The sequence below is a fragment of the Camellia sinensis genome, chromosome 6 (assembly GCF_055761805.1).
Source record: "Camellia sinensis isolate YWXY chromosome 6, ASM5576180v1, whole genome shotgun sequence".
Classification (NCBI taxonomy): Eukaryota; Viridiplantae; Streptophyta; class Magnoliopsida; order Ericales; family Theaceae; genus Camellia; species Camellia sinensis.
Window position 1 is genome coordinate 106,610,583 of NC_138966.1, and position 19,107 is coordinate 106,629,689.

Here is a 19,107-nt window from a genome sequence, read left to right on the forward strand (position 1 = left end):
TTTTTATATATATCGCTAAAAATTGACAATTAGCAACTTTTTTTGTCATGATTTTTATAAATTGTCGCTAAAACTTAGAATTAGTGACTTTTTTTATGACATTTTTTTTTCATATGACCTATTAGACAATAAGTTCACTTGTTAGGACTTACACGTAAGAACCCCAAAAGCAAACTCCTTTTCTTGTACAATGATAATATTAATTAAGAAAAATAATATATAAATCTATTTTCTAAATTCGGTGATAATATTATTTCCCTTTTAGGTCTTACACAAGACGAGAAATAAATCATAAGGCTTAAATTAAATCAAATAAGTTAAGTGAAAATTAATAAAGAATCAGGAGCCAAGCCCACTACTGGATTATTTGTTTTTCCTCCCCATCAAACAAGGCAAATATTAAGCACTTAACCATATATGGGGCTCATAATAATATTTAGACAGAATATTTTACAAAGAACTAAACAAATAAACAATACGACAAGCATGAACAGAGCAACATTTTACCTGAACGTGGAGGGAGACAAAAACCTACTAAAGCCTCATTTAGGAATATGTTATTTTTGTAATTTTTTAACTTTTTACGAAAAGATATGCAAAAAAATAGAGAAAGTGATGTAACAATTTATAATGATTTTTTGACTAAAACGGAAGGTTGTCAAACGAGGCCTAAGACTAACGTGTCTACAACAACATCCCTGAGCGACAGTCAAACGGCTTTGGAAAAAACACAATACTCCTAATCAGTAATGTGGCCGCACCCAAAAAATCAAATTCACATAGTTTACCGTAGTAGAATCACACAACAAAGGAAGTTGCAACATTTCTACAATACGTTGAATTTGAATATTACCAAAATTATAGAAAAAAGAAGAGAATTCTCTACATATTATATCAAAAGTCAATTGCCTTAAGGCTTACATCATTATTTACACTAATACGACGTTCTAATTAAATTGAAAAGTAAATCGAAAAAGACAATACTTGCTAATCAAGACTAAATCAAAGACGGTACCCAAAAAACAAAAAAAAAAAAACTAAAAATAGAAATATTTGAGTTAAGCTCAAATGTGGAAACTAAAAATACATATAGTGGGAAAAAATCCAGCTCCAATTGGATTCATCTAGACCGAGTTATATAGACAAATCAAATATTTCCTAAAACAGCAAAATCATGAAATTAAAGGCTTAAATATTAGAATCTAACTGTAATCCATAGTAGGCCATGGCGAAGCGATGCGTACTAGTTGCCATGGCATTTTCCATGTCTCGACTGAATTTCACGTCATTCCAAGCACAAGTTGTTTTACCTCTACTAGTGTCTTTTGCCTTTGCCTTGTTTGTCCATGAATTTTAGAAATTTTATAGCCAAACACTCTGCATCACAAACTATGTCACACTAGAAGCCACAACACCTTATATTCAATCCATACCCTCAGTTGAACATGCTAACATTAAGTGAGCGTTAAATTAAAACAAATTCAACATTATACAAAGATTAATAAAATTGAATCACAGACAAAATACATGCAGGCATTAAAAAATTAAGGCTTAGTTGACCTAGCTCACAATAATTACTCGAACCAAACTAACTTGTACAAACTTCAAACCAATGAAATTAGATAAAGAAGCTAGTACAATCACCTCTTAATTCTTTTTTTGATAGGCAATACAGACTTCAAAACTACTCTCAATTCTCTTTGTGACCAAACCATTAGAGTGCAAAAAATCAAAAGCTTACTATGAAAAAACCAAATAAGTATAGACTGTACAGTGCAATTACCATGAAATAGCTGATAAGCTTCAAATGCTAAGAAAGGAAGTGCTTGGATTGCTCTGTTAGATTCTTAATTTTTAGTGTGTTCTTGATTTCTTCTTGTTGGCCTTTGACTTTGCATTTGAGTGGCTTTGATTAATGTTTCAATCCAGCTAGGGTATGATATTTAAGTTATGATACTTTTCGTCTTGGCTTTTTGTGTCTTCTTGATGTAATTTGTCTATACACCTTGTACTTTTATATTGCATCAATGAATCTCTTTTTTGCTGACAAAAAAAATGCTAAGAAATGGAAGGTCAATTTCGACAAGCCAAAAAAAAATGAAACTGATTTGTACCTGAGAAGGGGGGAAAAATTACATGTGAATTAGATTATAGATTTATCCATAGAAAGACCAAATATTAAGAAATAACAAAGCCCTGACCAAATAATGTACATAAATAGTTTTTTTTTTTTCTTGTTTTTAGGGGTTGCATAGATAGATCAATTACAAGCTAGAGCACAAAGGAATAACTAACAACTCAACGTTAAATAAACATCACAATTTTGTTTTACGTACCATGGTCTTCTCAGCTTCCCTACCAACTCAGTTGGGGAGTTCCACACTCATTGCCGAGCTATTTTCTTGATGTGATTGCACCTTTCCAGCAGAATCAAATAGAGACTTTTTATTCCTGAATTTGATGAAAAATTATTTAAAATTATCTTCAACCCTTTCATCAAATGTTAATCAAATCAAGGGTGTTTTTTTCAATCAAATTGAGAACTCGTCAAACCTTTTATCAAATTCAAATTTGATGAAAATTTAAAAAGATGAAGCATTGGAAATAAATTTTTTTATAATTTTTTTTTCTTGTCAAATTTGATGAAAAGAAATATTTGGAATAAAAGATGAATTTTTAAAAAGATTTTTATGAAATGATTGTAATAGTTTATATGAAATCAAATTTTTTACTCAAATTTAAAATTAAATTAGCTGAGAAAATTAGTGAAATGTTGGAGATGCTCTCACTTAGACTGATACACATATATAAGAGCTTCTTCAATCCTTCACATATTCTTACATAAAATTTGATGAAAATGTCCTAAAAAACTATCTCCAATGCTTTCATCAACTTGAAAACTCATCAAAATCTTTTACTATCAAATTAAAATTTGATGAAATTTTAACAAGTCGATAAACAATTGGAAACGATTTCTTTTTCTTTTTTTTTTCTCCATCAAATTTGATGGAAAGTGAAATTTGAGTTAAGAACAGAAATTTTTTAAAAAATTGATGAAAATTTGTTTAAAAAAAATTGAGTAATTCATATCAAATCAAGTTTTCTACTCAAATTCAGAATCAAATAACGACAAAACGGGGTGAAGGGTCAAAGAAAATAAGCATTTATCAGCAGAGAAGAGAAACCCAGAAACTTACATGAGTGCAGCATCATAAAGAGTTGTGTTGTGACCAAGATAATAATCTTGAGAAGAGAGAACCCAAGCACAAAGAGACCCATTGCAATTGTCATGGGAATAGCATGATGTATCCACTACAAATTTGGAGCAATGTACAGTACTACTAAGCTCTTCATTCCAAACCAAACAGAACAATTTACCACTCAAATGAAATAAATAAATGTCTTTTTGGACCCGAATATCCTCCATCTTCCACCCTGCTGTCCCCAACCCTTTGAGCTTCCCGGACAATAAATTCCCAGTTTCCCACTCGTACGCATTCACGCTGCGGTAGTTCTTGTCGTACCAATACAGAGTATTCCCAAACACAGCCGTATCTTTATTATCAACACGAGATACAAATCGATGGTCGCATAGATCGACATGGTGCTTGGAAGTCCAAATGTTTTGAGAAATATCATACAAGTAGGCTTGTTTTGAAGAATTGTAAGGTGTCACCATAATCTTGTGTAAATCCTCAAGACCCAGACACATTACTAAATTTTCACCCGAAGGCAACAAATCATCAGGAGGCTTGGGAAGAAAACTCCATTTCTTAGTGTGAGGATCAAAGACCTCAGCCCAGCGATCAGTTTCAGTATCTTCAGCAGGGTTTCTGATAGAATTACCTCCCATCACATACAGCTTTCCATTAACAACCACTGTGGTTGGGCAAGTTCTTCTCACATTCATAGATACGATACTCTTCCATCGGGGAGAGGGAGAGCTAGCATCCAAACAGAGGACATCTTTAGTAGGACGATTGTTATAACATTTTGGGGCACGATAAAATCCACCGAGGCGATAGATGGTAGAATCTACGCAAACCAACGAGCTATCAGAGTCGCATTTCGTTCTGGAAATCGGAGAGAGTCTCAATTTCTTCGTCCAATCATTATCATTATCATTATCGTCGTCTCGGTTCGATATGTTGACAACGAACCACTTCGTGTTACGTTTGTGAGTGGAAGCGCGAAAACACAGACATTTCTCGTATCGTTCCGGCTGATAAGTTGTTGCCCATAGCGTCGATATCTGACGCTGCCGCAGTAGCCGACGCAGTCGGCGACGCCGACGACGACGCGCACCACGCGAAGGCAGAGAAAGGCCAAGCATGGTTTTTCCCAATTCTCTTCCACTATCTCCAATTTTTAGGGTTCCAAGCTTTTACTTTGATATTAGTATAATTTAAAAAGTTTTTGAGATTTGTAATATGATTAATAAGTATGGTTAATAATAATATTATAATTAGTATTAGTACACTAATTGGTGTATGTAGTACCATCGCACTTTGCTTCCGTATTAGAGATCAAAATAAGGTTAAGGTTATAAGTAAAGAGAAAATTATATACTTTTATGAGATAATTGTTAAAAAGTTTAATTTAAGCCAGCTATAAAATATTAGATTCAGTAAATATTTTTTTGTTAGTAAATTTTTATTAGTTTTAAAGAACATGTTTTGAATTTTACTCATAATTTATGATTTTTTTGGTTGACTTTGTTTTTATTATCAGTTTAAATTTATATCTGTATGTTTAAATTTATATCTATTTGTTTAGATTATTTTTTATCTGTTCAATTTTTTTTTTCTATATCTGTGCAAAATCAATGGGCTTCTCTCTCTATCTATTTAAAATCTGTGAAAATCAAATATTTTCTTATTTGTTGAAAATTTTTAAACTTATTTTCTCTTATCTGTTGAGATCTTTTCTTATTTATTTAGATCTATTTTTTTTTATTTGTTTAATTTGCAATATGTTGAAATTTGTTTTTTATCTGTTCAATTTGCATTTTTTTTTTATGACGATATTGCTTAAGCAACTCTCACAGCAAACAAGATCACAATTTTTTTGTGTTAATGACAGAAACACAAAAATCACCATATTTTCAGCAAACAAGATCAATACATTCGTATATACATAGAATACATATAAAAAACTGTAACAAAATAGAGATATGTCCCACCGAATCAGACGAAAGCGAAGCAACCGATCAAAATCAACAAACCAAAACAAAACTTCATATAGATCCTCCGATTACCTTTCTTCATCAGACTCCAATTCTTGAAATTGTCATCAACAATGTTAAAGAAGTTGAGAGAAAGAGAGTCTCTGTGAAAATATATTATATAAAATCAATGTACATGGTCTCATTTACATAGGAGAAAACATAGCTATCAAAACATGCATATCTATCTATATGATATACATTAACAGCTACATATAGCTATCTAAACATACATATATATCTATATAGATATACATTAACAGCCCTCTTCAAACTCAAGGAGAATAAACATCAACCAACTTGAATTTGAAAACAAGTTCAATGAAGTGGCCAGGAGGATAAGCTTTAGTGAAGATATAGCAGGTTGATCAGCAGAAGAGATCGGATGGAGATGAACAGTATCATGAGTGACATGTTGACGAATAACATGGCAGTTAATCTCAATGTGCTTGGTGCAATCATGAAAAACAACATTGTGAGCAATTTGAATAGCACTATGATTGTCACAATAGAGGTTAGTAGCACCAGAGGGGGTAACATCTATGTCAACAAGAAGCCAAAGAAGCCAAAGAAGCTCCTAAGTAATATCAACAAGAGCACGGTATTTGGCTTCTATACTTGAACGAACAATAAGAGATTGTTTCTTGTTGCGCCAAGAAATAAGAGAATCGCCTAAGAAGAAGCAAAATCCTGTAGTAGAGCGGCAGTCAGTAGGATCCCCAACTCAATCAACATTGGAGAAGGCACGAAGTTGAAGCGAGGAGTGGACGAAATAATGAAGACCATGAAACAACGTGCCTTTGAGATAGCAAAGGATACGAACTAAAGCATCATAATGAGGTGTACGAGGAGTCGACATATACTCGCTGACAATATGGACAACATAAGCAATGCTAGGACGAGTAACAGTGAGATAGACAAGGCTACCAACCAACTGACGATACAGAGTAGCATCAAAGCGTAGAGTGCCATCAAGAGGAGTAAGACGACTCTAAGTCTCCAGTTGAGTGGAGGCAGTCGTGCAATCTGTAAGACTAGCACGAGCGAAAAGATCAGAGGTATACTTAGCCTGAGAGAGAAACGAACCCGTGGAATCATAAGAGATTGCAAGACCCAAGAAATAGCTAAGAGAACCAAGGTCTTTCATCTCGAAATGATGGCTAAGAAACTGTTTGAGGCGAAGAATACAATCCACATCATCACCAGTGATAATCATGTTATCTACATAAAGCAGAAGTAGGGTGGTCCCTTAAGTAGTTTTCCTCACAAAAAGAGAGCAGTATCATAAGAATTAGAGGTGAAACCACAATCATGAATAGTAGAGCTGAACTTGGCAAACCAAGCTCGCAGGGATTACTTAAGACCATATAATGCATGTTGAAGTTTGCATACCTTACGAGGCGGATAAGTAAACCCAAGGGGAGGTTGCATGTAGACCTCTTCTAGAAGATCACCATTAAGGAATGCATTTTTCACATCCATTTAATAAAGGCCCCATTGACGGGTAGCAGCAACAATAATCAAGCAGTGAACAGAGGTAAGACGGGTAACAGGAGCAAAGGTCTCCTCATAATCAATACCATATTCCTGGTTGAAGCCTTTAGCAACAAGGCGGGCTTTGTATCTCTCAATAGTGCCATCAGAGTGTGTCTTGGTTTTGTACACCCATTTGCAGCTAATGGCAGTCTTGTCAGAGGGAAGATCAACAACATCCCAAGTATGAGTTTTGTCTAAAGCCTGCAATTCATCAATCATAGCATGCTACCAAAGAGGATTAGAGCAAGCCTCACAATAGGATGTAGGTTCATGAGTAGAAAAAATAGTGGAACCAACAATATAATCATGAAAATAAGTAGAAGGTTGTGTTAGCCGATGTGAGCGAGCGGAGGGTGGAGAAGCCAAAGGGCATGAGAGAGACTCAACATGAGGTGAGGATCCCGAGGGAGCAAGAGCAGGACCAGCAGAGCGAGCATGCTCACGTGAAAGACCAGTAGGCAAGGATGTCTCTAAAGGGGCAGGCAGGGGCCCTGTATCAATCTCATCAGAAAACAGATCTATGGAAGGTTTAGTAAAAAATAGAAAGGGGAAATGAATGGATAAGCAGAATTGGGAGAGGGAGGAAAACATTTTGTGTTTCCAAAAAAACCACATGATGAGAGATACGGAGGCGTTGGGAGATAGGATCCCAACAACAATACCCTTTATGATCAATACCATACCCCAAGAAGTAACAAAGACGTGAACGAGATTCAAGTTTGTTGTGTTCATAAGGTTGGAGAAGAACAAAACATGCAAAACCAAAGACCCTAAGATTGATGTAAGAGGGATGAGTGCCATATAAACGCTCATAGGGAGTGTGATTATGAATGACAGGCGTAAGAATACAATTAATAGTTTAAGCAGCAGCGAGAATGGCTTCGCCCCAAAAAAATTTCGGACAAGAAGAAGAGAGAAGAAGAGCTCGAGTAGTGTCGAGAATATGCCTATGTTTCTATTCAACACGTCCATTTTGTTGAGACGTGCCGGGACAGGAACAATAAGGCTGAGTAACATGACTCTGAAGAAATCTTTATATTCCATTGCATTGTCGAAGCGAAAAAGCTTAATAGTTTTAGAAATTTGGGTTTGGACCATTTTAACAAAATTGTAATAAAGTTGTTTGAGCTCAGAGCGATTTTTCATAAGAAACAACCATGTAAAACCAAAAAAATCATCTATAAAAACAACAAAATAGCGTGCACCTCCCATAATAGGAGTAGGGGAGGGGCCCCAAATATAAGAATGGATGAGATCAAAAGGTGCAAGAGAAATAGAGTAACTTTTATTAAATGATAAAGCAGGTTGTTTGGCAAGTTGACATGGCAAACAATCTAAAGTATCAGAACTAATAGGGCCTAATTGACTACTAGAAATTAAAGACTTTAACCGACCAACAGAAAGATGTCCTAAACGATAGTGCCAAAGTTGAAAAGGAGATAAAAAATGAGTAGTAGTAGGAGCTGCAAGTTGAGAAGAAACCAGAACATGAAGGTGAATGAGTTCATAGAGACGTCCATGCTTACAGCCGATCCCAAGAGTCCGTCCCGTCCGAGGGTCTTGCACCAAACAACCAGTAGGGGAAAAGGTAACAGTTAGACTATGCTCATTCAATTAACCAATGGAGATAAGATTTAAGGTAAGAGCAGTCATAAGATACACATGAGATAAAGATAAGTGAGATGTGGAAACAGAACCAACATGACTTACAGACAAAAGAGACCCCGTCAACAGTATGAATAGAAGAAACATGAGGATGAGAAGATAGAGAAGTAAAAATAGTAGGGTCGGAGGTCATGTGATTACAACAACTTGAGTTAAAGTACCAGGAAGTGTTACTTGAGGTGACAACAAAGCAATAGAATGAGGAGTACCAAAAATGGGAGATGTTAGAACATGGCTTTGATATCAGTTTGAGAAAAGAGTAGAGTAGAAGGGTCTGTAGGCATAGAAGAAGATAAATCCTTTTATTCACCCCAAAAAAAAAAGATAAATCCTCTAAGATAGCAGCAGCAACGCGATGAACATGCAAAGACTTAAACTGATTCTCAGAACGTTGAGAGTTTTCCTATGAAAAACTCCCAGTGGAAGGACCATGACGAGAAGATAAACCAGGAGAGGCTCATACTGGATTGTGGAAGCAATTTTGCTGTAGATGACCAGGACCAGTCTTGTTGCAAATTTGGCAAAGTCGAACAAGACAATGAACTAGAAGATGAGTAGATGGAAGACCTCAGTTTAGACAGTAATTGCAAGCAATGGACCGCTGTTGTGAAGGAGAACTCTGAGTCTGGGAATAGCAAGAACAAAGTTCACAAGGTGTGGATGGAGAGTACCAAGCCTAGTTTCCTCTGATAGTAGTTCAAAAATAGCTTGCTCAAGAGTGGGTAAAGGAGTGTGATGAATGAGAGATGCGCGCACCGGCTCAAAATAGGGAGTTAGATCTATAAGAAACTAAACCAATCATTGCTGGTTGCGATAAGTAATAAACAGGGCAGCATCCTCAATAAGGGACCATGGAGGTTTAGAGAGAACGAGCTGATCCCAAACAGAATAAATTTGGGAGAGGAAATCATTAATAGTCCGAGTTGGCTCTTAGCGCATACGGTGAAGATGACTCTGAAGCTGATATTGGTAAGCAAGACCAGTAGTCTGATATCGGTCTTTCAAAAAATTCCAGATGTCTTTTGCCAGAGTGGAAACAAAGTCAAGTTGAAACCAACCAAACTGAAGGTTGATAGATGTAGCAGATGTATTCTGAAGCTAAGTGATGATCTGATAGTTTTTACTGTCCCAATCTTTCAAGCGGTCTACATATTTGTCAACGGATTCAATAGTCTCTTGAGTGGGTTTGCGCACATCCCCAGTGATAATACGCCAAAGTTTCTTTCCTTTGAGAAAGCCAGACATAGCTTGTGCCCATAAGACATAATTAGACCCGTCAAGAACAACTGAAATAGGGTGGTGAGAAAAGTCCAGGTGATCCATGAAGTAAAACAACACTATAAATAAAGAATCTAAAAAAATTGAGAGTACTAGTGAATTCAAAAGGTTAAAATCAGTGGGGAACCGGCCTGAAAAGGCCAAAAGCTAGATTGAACCGGCCTACTGAAGAGGCTGAATCGGTTTGAGACTAAACTAGACTAGGGCTGACGTCAGCAGCAGCATGGGTCAGTCAGGCGCGAGCGGCTGAGGTAGCGCGAGTGGCACGAGTCTGTGGCAGCTACGCACACAAGTGGCTGAGGTAGCGCGTGTAACAACCCTCGTCACTGTTTACTGATTAACCACTAATTACTACTAAACTGAGACTGATTATGATTGGTAACTGAATTGATTGAAGTACTGAACTGACTGACTAAAATCTAGAATTGAACTGATTAAGTATATCTGTTTAATTGTATGTCTATCTGTTGACTGCTTGATTATCTGTTCATGCCTTTGTGTTTAACTACAAATTGAAGGCCTTATCGGCGGCCGAACCAGAAATTGATTAGTGTTTCATGATTAGTAGAACTTATGTGATTTAATGGTGTAATTATCTGAAAATCGATTCGGTATGATTAAATTAGGCTAAATGGTGTTAAATTGCGTAGTTTGACTTAATTACATTAGTGCCACTTAGTGGCCACTACCTTACACATTTTGAGACTTGTATACATTGAACCAAAACATTTCCTCAGCCTTATTTGAGAGCTCTAGCTGACCAAGAGAGAGTGAAAGTGAGAGTAGTGAATTCAACATAGAGATTTGGCTTGAATCTTGAGGAATTGAAAGCTTAAGTGCATAATTGAGCCTCTAGACTTGTAATTGAGGAACCTAAGTATGAATTTCCTTCTCTTAATTGTGTATTTAAGTTCCTTCTAGCATGGATCATGGTAGATTAAAGAGTTAAGTCATGAATTGGTTCAAAAGTGTTGAATTGAAGCTTAATTATTGCATGCATGGTATACTCTTGCATTTTAGAGCTTGTTCTTCATAAATTTGCCACATGCATGTCCATGTTTTGATTATAAACCATGTTTTCACCTTGTCTTTGAAAATATTGGCTCATTAGAGCATGAATTGAGCTTTGAAATGGTTTAAATTCATGCATGTTATGTTTGAATTATGTTCATGAAAATTGGTTTCAAATTAAGTTGAATTGATCTTCCTTTTGGGCCTTGATTTTATAAATTGAGCTTTGAATCATGTTATTCTATGTATTTACAAATGTTTTCCGGGGAAAAGGGCCCAAAGGAATTAGTTTTAATGCATTTGAACTTGGTTTGAGCTTGGAAGTTCAAATCTGGAAATTCTAGATTTTGAACTCACGCTCGAGCGGGGTGACTGGCGCTCGAGCGTGAAATTCGTGCTCCCAGTACTTTGCACTGTTTTGATGTCCGCTCGAGCGGAATAATTGACGCTCGAGCGGGACATTGTATCTCATGCTCGAGCGGGTGTCGAGCGCCCAATCGAGCGTGATTTTCACAAATCCAGTACTTTTGCCCTGTTTTGCAGAACGCTCGAGCGTAAAAGTCTACGCTCGAGCGGATACCTTTGTCTGCATGTTCGCTCGAGCTGGTAAACCTACGCTCGAGCGGGACCTCTGTTTTCTGAAAATTTTGAAAATATTTTCTGAATGCATCTTTGCATCCTCATCCCATCCTAGGCATTCTTAGGCCTAGTTTAAGACATCTTAATGAGGATATAGATGTAGAACACACCGAGGCAAATTAGGGATTAAGTTATTATCTTTCCCAACTGTGTAGCTTAGTGTGTGTTCAATTTGTAACTGTGTAGGGTTGGCGACTGGGGATGCACTCTAGTTTTACTGTAGCCCAGAACTCTGTGAGTAACAACTGTGTAAAGATATGTTCAAAATGATTATCTTCTGAACAATTGAACTGTACTGCTTTCTGAACTGGTACTGTTAATTGAATGAATGTATGTCCTATATTCTGAACTGTATTATGGCATCCTTAGCAACTACTGTTTACTGTTACTGTTACAGAGATTTCTGTCGGTTCCCTTGTTGAAAGCACTACTGTTTACTGATTGATGGCCATCATTTCCTGTTCGGTCTTTTAAGACCTACTGTTTATTGTACTGTTATGCTAATAGATGTACCACATATGACTGAATGACTGATATACTGAATTAACGAACTGTTTTCATTACTGTGAGGACATTCATTCTTAACCTCTTTACGCATTATGTTATTCACTGGGCGTTAGCTCACTGCTTATATATATATAGGTGTACAGACACCAAACCGCGGCTAGAAGCGTCGGGGTTAAGCTCTAGTTTTGTCAAGCCAACCACTGTGCCTCACTGCGAGGTTCTGAGCCTGTCAAGCTAAGGCTATGGGGTGTTTTAGTCTTCCCTCCTTCTGTCCTGTTTTGTTAACTGTATAGACTGTTCCTGTACTGTTTAATAAGGATTAGGTCCCTGAACTGAATGATTGTACATACGTACATATTGTTTTGTACTGTTCATGTATATGTGTATGAAAAGTCTTTTTGGCATATAGACTCTCACAGTTCATTGGACATTGTTTACTTACTGTATTGGCTTCCGCTAGCCCCTGTACTCTATATTACTGTTCTTCTGTTAAGCAGGCCTTCGGTAATCTCGAATTACTGGCCGGTTATGGTACTAAACCCATGGGGACGGGTTTGGGTTGTGATAGAGTGGTATTAGAGCGATACTTACCACGAGTTATACCGCACACACGTGTCCCAATGAGCTATAGGATGTCCTAGAAAAGCGATTAGGGCATTACATGAGCATGATAAGTGTGTGGCTATGACATCACTGAATATATGCTAATGTGTTAATCTGTTTAAACAAATGACTGCCTATGTTGGTAACTGTTATAACTGCCTATAGTAAAATGGATAATGCGAGAACTGCAAATGAATCTGAATCCTCATCCTCTGAGGTAAGAATGGCAAGACTGGAAAGAATGATGGAACTAATAACTGAAGGACTAGATCAATAACAGAATCAACAGACCCCACCTCCTCCTCCGGTACAGCCGGAGCAGAATGTGAATGTTAATGATGGGGACATAATTGCTCTCACCCATAAGTTCAGCAAAATGAAACCGCCATCCTTCCAGGGAGGCCTTGAACCGTCAAAAGCTGAAGCATGGGTTCTCGAGACAGAAAAATTGTTTGAGGTTTTTCCGTGCTCCGAAGCACATAAAGTGCTATTGGCCACCTTTACTCTGCAAGAAGAAGCTAGAAGGTGGTGGATGCTTATCCGTGATGACAATACTGTTATGACTTGGGCTCAATTCAAGGGAGCCTTCTTTGAAAAGTACTTCCCTCAGTGTGTTAGGGACAGAAAAGTAACTGAATTTGAACAGTTGAGACAGGGCACAATGTCCGTTGCTGAATATGAAGCGAAGTTCACCGAGCTTGCTAGATATGCACCATATATGGTTGACATTGACTACAAGAAGGCCAGAAAGTTTGAAGGCGGCCTTAATGTTGCAATACTCGACAGAATAAATGTTCTGAAATTACCGAATTATGTAAATGTTCTTGACCGAGCCTTGATGGCTAAATCGAACATCGAGGCACTGAAAACTGAAACACCAGCGTCTGAATGGCGTAGTAAAAGGCAGGGTTTTAAATTCAAGAAAGGAAAGCATAACCCATTGAACAAGAGACAGAATACGGGGTCAACAACTAGCCCCAACCAAGGGAGTGGTTTCATACCACCCTGTTCTGAGTGGCAAGAAGCACAAAGGGGTCTGTTACAAAATATATGGAGCCTGTTACAGGTGTGGCAAGGTGGGCCACATGATTAAAGACTGCCCCTCTACTCCACAAGCCAATAGTAAAGCTGCACCAAACGTGGCAGCATCAACTGTTGCACCAAAATCGAACCCCAAAGCTACCGGAAAAGAGCCCATGAGGCAGGGCCGAGTGTTCGTCCTAGTGTCGGGAGACGTGCAAAATACCGAGACCGTTGTGTCAGGTATTCTCTCTATTTGTACTCAAAATGCTTATGTACTGATTGATTCGGGGTCTACGCATTCATATGTGTCGCATGCTTTTTCGCGAAAACTGAATAGACCATTAGAACCTATGAATTATCTGTTAGGTGTATCATCACCCATTGGGAGATCTATGACCTGTGCATATATGTACCCTGCTTGTGAAATTATTGTTGGAGATGCACATTTGTTTATTGACTTACTGCCCCTGAACAATGATCATTTTGATGTAATATTGGGAATGGACTGGTTAACGAAATACCATGCTACCATGGACTGTGTAATGAAACAAGTAGTTTTCCGCCCACCGGGTTTACCCGAATTTGTGTTTAATGGGGTTGGAGTAGTACCTCCTCCGTATTTGATTTTATCTGTGAAAGCTGTTAAATTGATTAGAAAGGGGTGTAAGGGATATCTGTGTTCTGTATTGACTGTATCTACTAATGATAATGCTAACGTGAACAGTATTCCTATAGTCAGAGAATTCCCAGATGTTTTTCCAGATAATCTGCCGGGGGATTTGATTGACAGGGATATTGAATTTACCGTTGATGTGATTCCGGGAACGCAGCCAGTATCTAAAGCTCCTTACCGAATGGCTCCAACTAAACTGAAAGAATTGAAAGTGCAACTGTAAGAACTGCTAGATAAGAAGTTCATCAGGCCTAGCACTTCGCCATGGGGCGCTCCTGTTTTATTTGTGAAGAAAAAAGACGGCTCACTGAGACTGTGTATTGACTACCGTGAACTGAACAAGGTAACTGTGAAAAATAAATACCCATTGCCACGTATTGATGACTTATTTGATCAGTTACAGGGTGCTCAAGTGTTCTCTAAGATCGACCTCAGATCAGGATACCATCAGTTGAAAGTTAAACCAGAAGACATTGACAAAACTGCTTTTCGAACGAGGTATGGACATTACGAATTTTTAGTTATGCCTTTCAGAGTTACCAATGCACCTGCTGCATTTATAGACCTCATGAACAGAATCTTTAAACCATACCTTGATGACTTTATTGCAGTATTCATTGATGACATACTGATTTACTCTAAAAGTATAGAAGAACATGAACATCATCTGAGACTTGCCTTACAGACCCTAAGAGAACAGAAACTTTATGCTAAATTGTCTAAATGCGAATTTTGGCTTGATCATGTTATGTTTTGGGGGCATGTTGTTAGCAAAGATAGAATTTCTGTTGATCCGCAGAAAATTGAAGCTGTAGTAAACTAGCCTAGACCAACAAATGTGACAGAAGTTCGAAGCTTTTTGGGACTAGCCAGGTATTACAGAAGATTTGTCAAAGATTTCTCCAAAATTGTCTTACTGTTGACTTAGTTAACTCAGAAGGGGATATCATTTGACTAGACTGACCAAAGGGAATCAGTATTCCAAGAGTTGGAAACTCGACTTATAACTGCACCGATTCTTACCCTACCTTCAGGTACGGATGGTTTTACTGTATTTAGTGATACTTCTCATAAGGGTTTGGGATGCATTTTAATGCAGAATGGGAGAGTTATTGCTATGCTTCCCGACAACTGAGACTGCACGAAAAGAATTACCCAACCCATGACTTGGAACTTGCCGCAATGGTATTTGCATTGAAAATCTGGCGTCACTATCTGTATGGGGCGACATGTGAGGTGTATACAGATCACAAGAGTCTGAAATACTTCTTCACACAGAAAGAACTGAACATGAGACAACGGAGATGGCTAGAACTGATTAAAGACTATGACCTACAGATTTTGTACCATCCGGGAAAAGCCAACACCGTTGCCGATGCACTAAGCCGGAAATCGATTGGAAATTTAGCCTGTTTGCTCACCGGGCAGAAGGAATTGCTTTGTGACCTTGAAAAATCTGGAATTGAAATCGTTTTGCGAGAACAAGGTGGAACCTTAGTTGCTATTTCTGCTCAACCAGCACTGATTGAAGAGATTAAAGAGAAATAGCAACTAGATGACTTCTTGAAGAAGATCATCGAAGAAAGGGAAACTAAACCAAGACCGGGTTTCAAATTTGAAAGTAATGTACTGAAATTTCAAGAAAGACTGTGTGTACCAAATGATACTGAATTGAAAAGAAGAGTTCTGCAAGAGGGCCACAATTCAAAATTTTCTATCCATCCAGGGAATACGAAAATGTACCAAGACCTGAAACTGAATTTCTGGTGGGCAGGAATGAAGAAAGAAATTGCTGATTTTGTATCGAAATGTCCTCAATGCCAACAAGTTAAAGCCGAACATCAACGACCCGCAGGCTTACTACAGCCCTTACCGATACTAGAGTGGAAATGGGAACATATCACCATGGATTTTATTGTGGGATTGCCTCGCTCCAGTAAAGGTATGGACTCAATTTGGGTTATTGTTGATAGACTGACTAAATCTGCTCACTTCTTACCTGTTAAGACAATTTATAATGCGGACAAATTGGCTATACTCTATATTGATGAAATTGTTAGACTGCATGGAGTGCCTGTGTCCATTGTTTCTAACAAAGATTCGAAGTTTATATCGAGATTTTGGCAAAGCTTATAGACTGCATTGGGTACTGAATTGAGACTGAGTAGTGCTTATCATCCTCAGACCGATGGCCAGTCAGAAAGGACCATCCAGACTTTGGAGGATTTACTGAGAATGTGTGTCCTTGATTTTCAGGAGAACTGGGAAAGCCATTTGCCATTGGCTGAATTCGCCTACAACAACAGTTATCATTCAAGTATTGGTATGGCGCCTTTTGAGGCATTGTATGGCAGAAAATGTAGATCTCCAATTTACTGGGCAGAAGTTGGAGATGGGCCTTTGCTTGGGCCCGAGATTGTATACGAAACGACTGAGAAAGTGAAACTGATACAACAGAGACTGAAAACCGCACAGAGCAGACAGAAAAGTTATGCTGATGTCTGAAGACGGGATAGAGAATATGAAGTGGGTGATCACGTGTTTGTGAAAGTGACACCGATGAAAGGCCAGACTTGTTTTGGAGTCAAAGGCAAGTTAGCGCCGAAATACGTCGGACCATATGAGATTATTGAGAAAATCAATCCGGTGGCGTATCAAGTTGCGCTTCCTCCTGAAATGGAGCATATGCACAACGTCTTCCACATTTCTATGTTGAGGGACTACCTCCGGGATCCTTTCCACGTGATAGAGCCTACTCGTATAGTGTAGAGTGATAACTACACTTACGAGGAACGACCTATTCAGATTGTAAACAGACGGATCAAAAAGTTGAGAAACAAAGAGATCCCGTTAGTGAAAGTTGACTAGAAAAACCATGGTGGCGTGTATGTCACTTGGGAGAGGGAAGATGACATGGCTAAAAGATATCCTGAACTGTTTCCACTGAATCCTGTTTTCTTCCAAAACAAAGGTAACCCGAGTTTAGAGGACTAAACTCTTTTTTAGGAGGGGAGACTGTAACAACCCTCGTCGCTGTTTACCGATTAACCACTAATTACTGCTAAACTGAGACTGATTATGATTGGTAACTGAATTGATTGAAGTACTGAACTGACTGACTAAAATCTGGAACTGAATTGATCATAAACCATGTTTTCACCTTGTCTTTGAAAATATTGGCTCATTAGAGCATGAATTGAGCTTTGAAATGGTTTAAATTCATGCATGTTATGTTTGAATTATGTTCATGAAAATTGGTTTCAAATTGAGTTGAATTGATCTTCCTTTTGGGCCTTGATTTTATAAATTGAGCTTTGAATCATGTTATTCTATGTATTTACAAATGTTTTCCGGGGAAAAGGGCCCAAAGGAATTGGTTTTAACGCATTTGAACTTGGTTTGAGCTTGGAAGTTCAAATCTAGAAATTCCAGATTTTGAACTCACGCTCGAGCGAGGTGACTGGCGCTCGAGCATGAAATTCGTGCTCCCAGTACTTTGCACTGTTTTGATGTCCGCTCGAGCGGAATAATTGACGCTCGAGCGGGACATTATGTCTCATGCTCGAGCGGGTGTCGAGCGCCCAATCGAGCGTGATTTTCACACATCTAGTACTTTTGCCCTGTTTTGCAGAACGCTCGAGCGTAAAAGTCTACGCTCGAGCGGATACCTTTGTCTGCGTGTCCGCTCGAGCGGGTAAACCTACGCTCGAGCGGAACCTCTATTTTCTGAATGCATCTTTACATCCTCATCCCATCCTAGGCATTCTTAGGCCTAGTTTAAGACATCTTAATGAGGATATAGATGTAGAACACACCGAGGCAAATTAGGGATTAAGTTATTATCTTTCCCAACTGTGTAGCTTAGCGTGTGTTCAATCTGTAATTGTGTAGGGTTGGCGACTGGGGACGTGCTCTAGCTTTACTGTAGCCCAGAACTCTGTGAGTAACAACTGTGTAAAGATATGTTCAAAATGATTATCTTCTGAACAATTGAACTATATTGCTTTCTGAATTGATACTGTTAATTGAATGAATGTATGTCCTATATTCTGAACTGTATTTTGGCATCCTTAGCAACTACTATTTACTATTACTGTTATAGAGATCTCTGTCGGTTCCCTTGTTGGAACCACTGCTGTTTACTGATTGATGGCCATTATTTCCTGTTCGGTCTTTTAAGACCTACTGTTTACTATACTGTTATGCTAATGGATGTACCACATATGACTGAATGACTGATATACTGAATTAACGAACTGTTTTCATTACTGTGAGGACATTCATTCTTAACCTTTTTACGCATTACGTTATTCACTAGGCTTTAGCTCACTGCTCATATATATATGTAAGTGTACAGGCACCAGACCGGGGCTAGAAGCGTCGGGGTTAAGCTCCAGTTTTGTCAAGCCAACCACTGTGCCTCACTGCGAGGTTCCGAGCTTGTCAAGCTAAGGTTATGGGGTGTTTTAGTCCTCCATCCTTCTGTCATGTTTTGTTAACTGTATAGACTGTTCCTGTACTGTTTAATAGGGATTAGGTCCCTGAACTGAATAATTGTACATACGTACATACTATTCTGTACTGTTTATGTATATGTGTATGAAAAGTCTTTTTGGCATATAGACTCTCACAGCTCATTGGACATTGTTTACTTACTGTATTGGCTTCCGCCAGCCCCTGTACTCTGTATTGCTGTTCGTCTGTTAAGCAAGCCTTCGGTGATCTCGGATTACTGGCCGGTTACGGTACTAAACCCATAGGGGCGGGTTTGGGTTGTGACAGTGCAAGTGGCACGAGTCTGTGGCGGCTACGCGCACAAGCGGCTGAGGCTGACGTAGAGCATGTGAGATAGCAGAGGCAGAAGCAAGTGACACACCGGTGACAAAAGTGGTGCGCGAGGGCGCGTTAGGTCTGATCTGAGTAGGTTGTTGGTGGCGTTAGAATCGTT

The 19,107-nt window shown here is 38.4% G+C and overlaps 1 protein-coding gene across 3 annotated transcripts; it reads right to left on the reverse strand.

Moving 5' to 3' along the window:
* Nucleotides 1–863: 863 nt before the first annotated feature.
* Nucleotides 864–4,385, reverse strand: LOC114265847 (F-box/kelch-repeat protein At4g39590). 3 transcript variants are annotated; one of them, XM_082874384.1, is made up of 3 exons: nucleotides 3,198–4,385; nucleotides 2,337–2,451; nucleotides 864–1,377 (listed from the first exon to the last, which is right to left on the reverse strand). In XM_082874384.1, exons 1-2 carry the CDS (start codon nucleotides 4,331–4,333, stop codon nucleotides 2,364–2,366), a joined length of 1,224 nt encoding a protein of 407 aa, XP_082730510.1. In that variant the 5' UTR covers nucleotides 4,334–4,385; the 3' UTR covers nucleotides 864–1,377; nucleotides 2,337–2,363. The 3 variants fall into 3 exon arrangements, with proteins under 3 accessions (XP_082730510.1, XP_082730512.1, XP_082730511.1); XM_082874386.1 differs by lacking the exon at nucleotides 864–1,377 and adding an exon at nucleotides 2,078–2,114; XM_082874385.1 differs by lacking the exon at nucleotides 864–1,377 and having other exon boundaries at nucleotides 2,078–2,451.
* Between the last annotated feature and the right edge of the window lie 14,722 nt (nucleotides 4,386–19,107).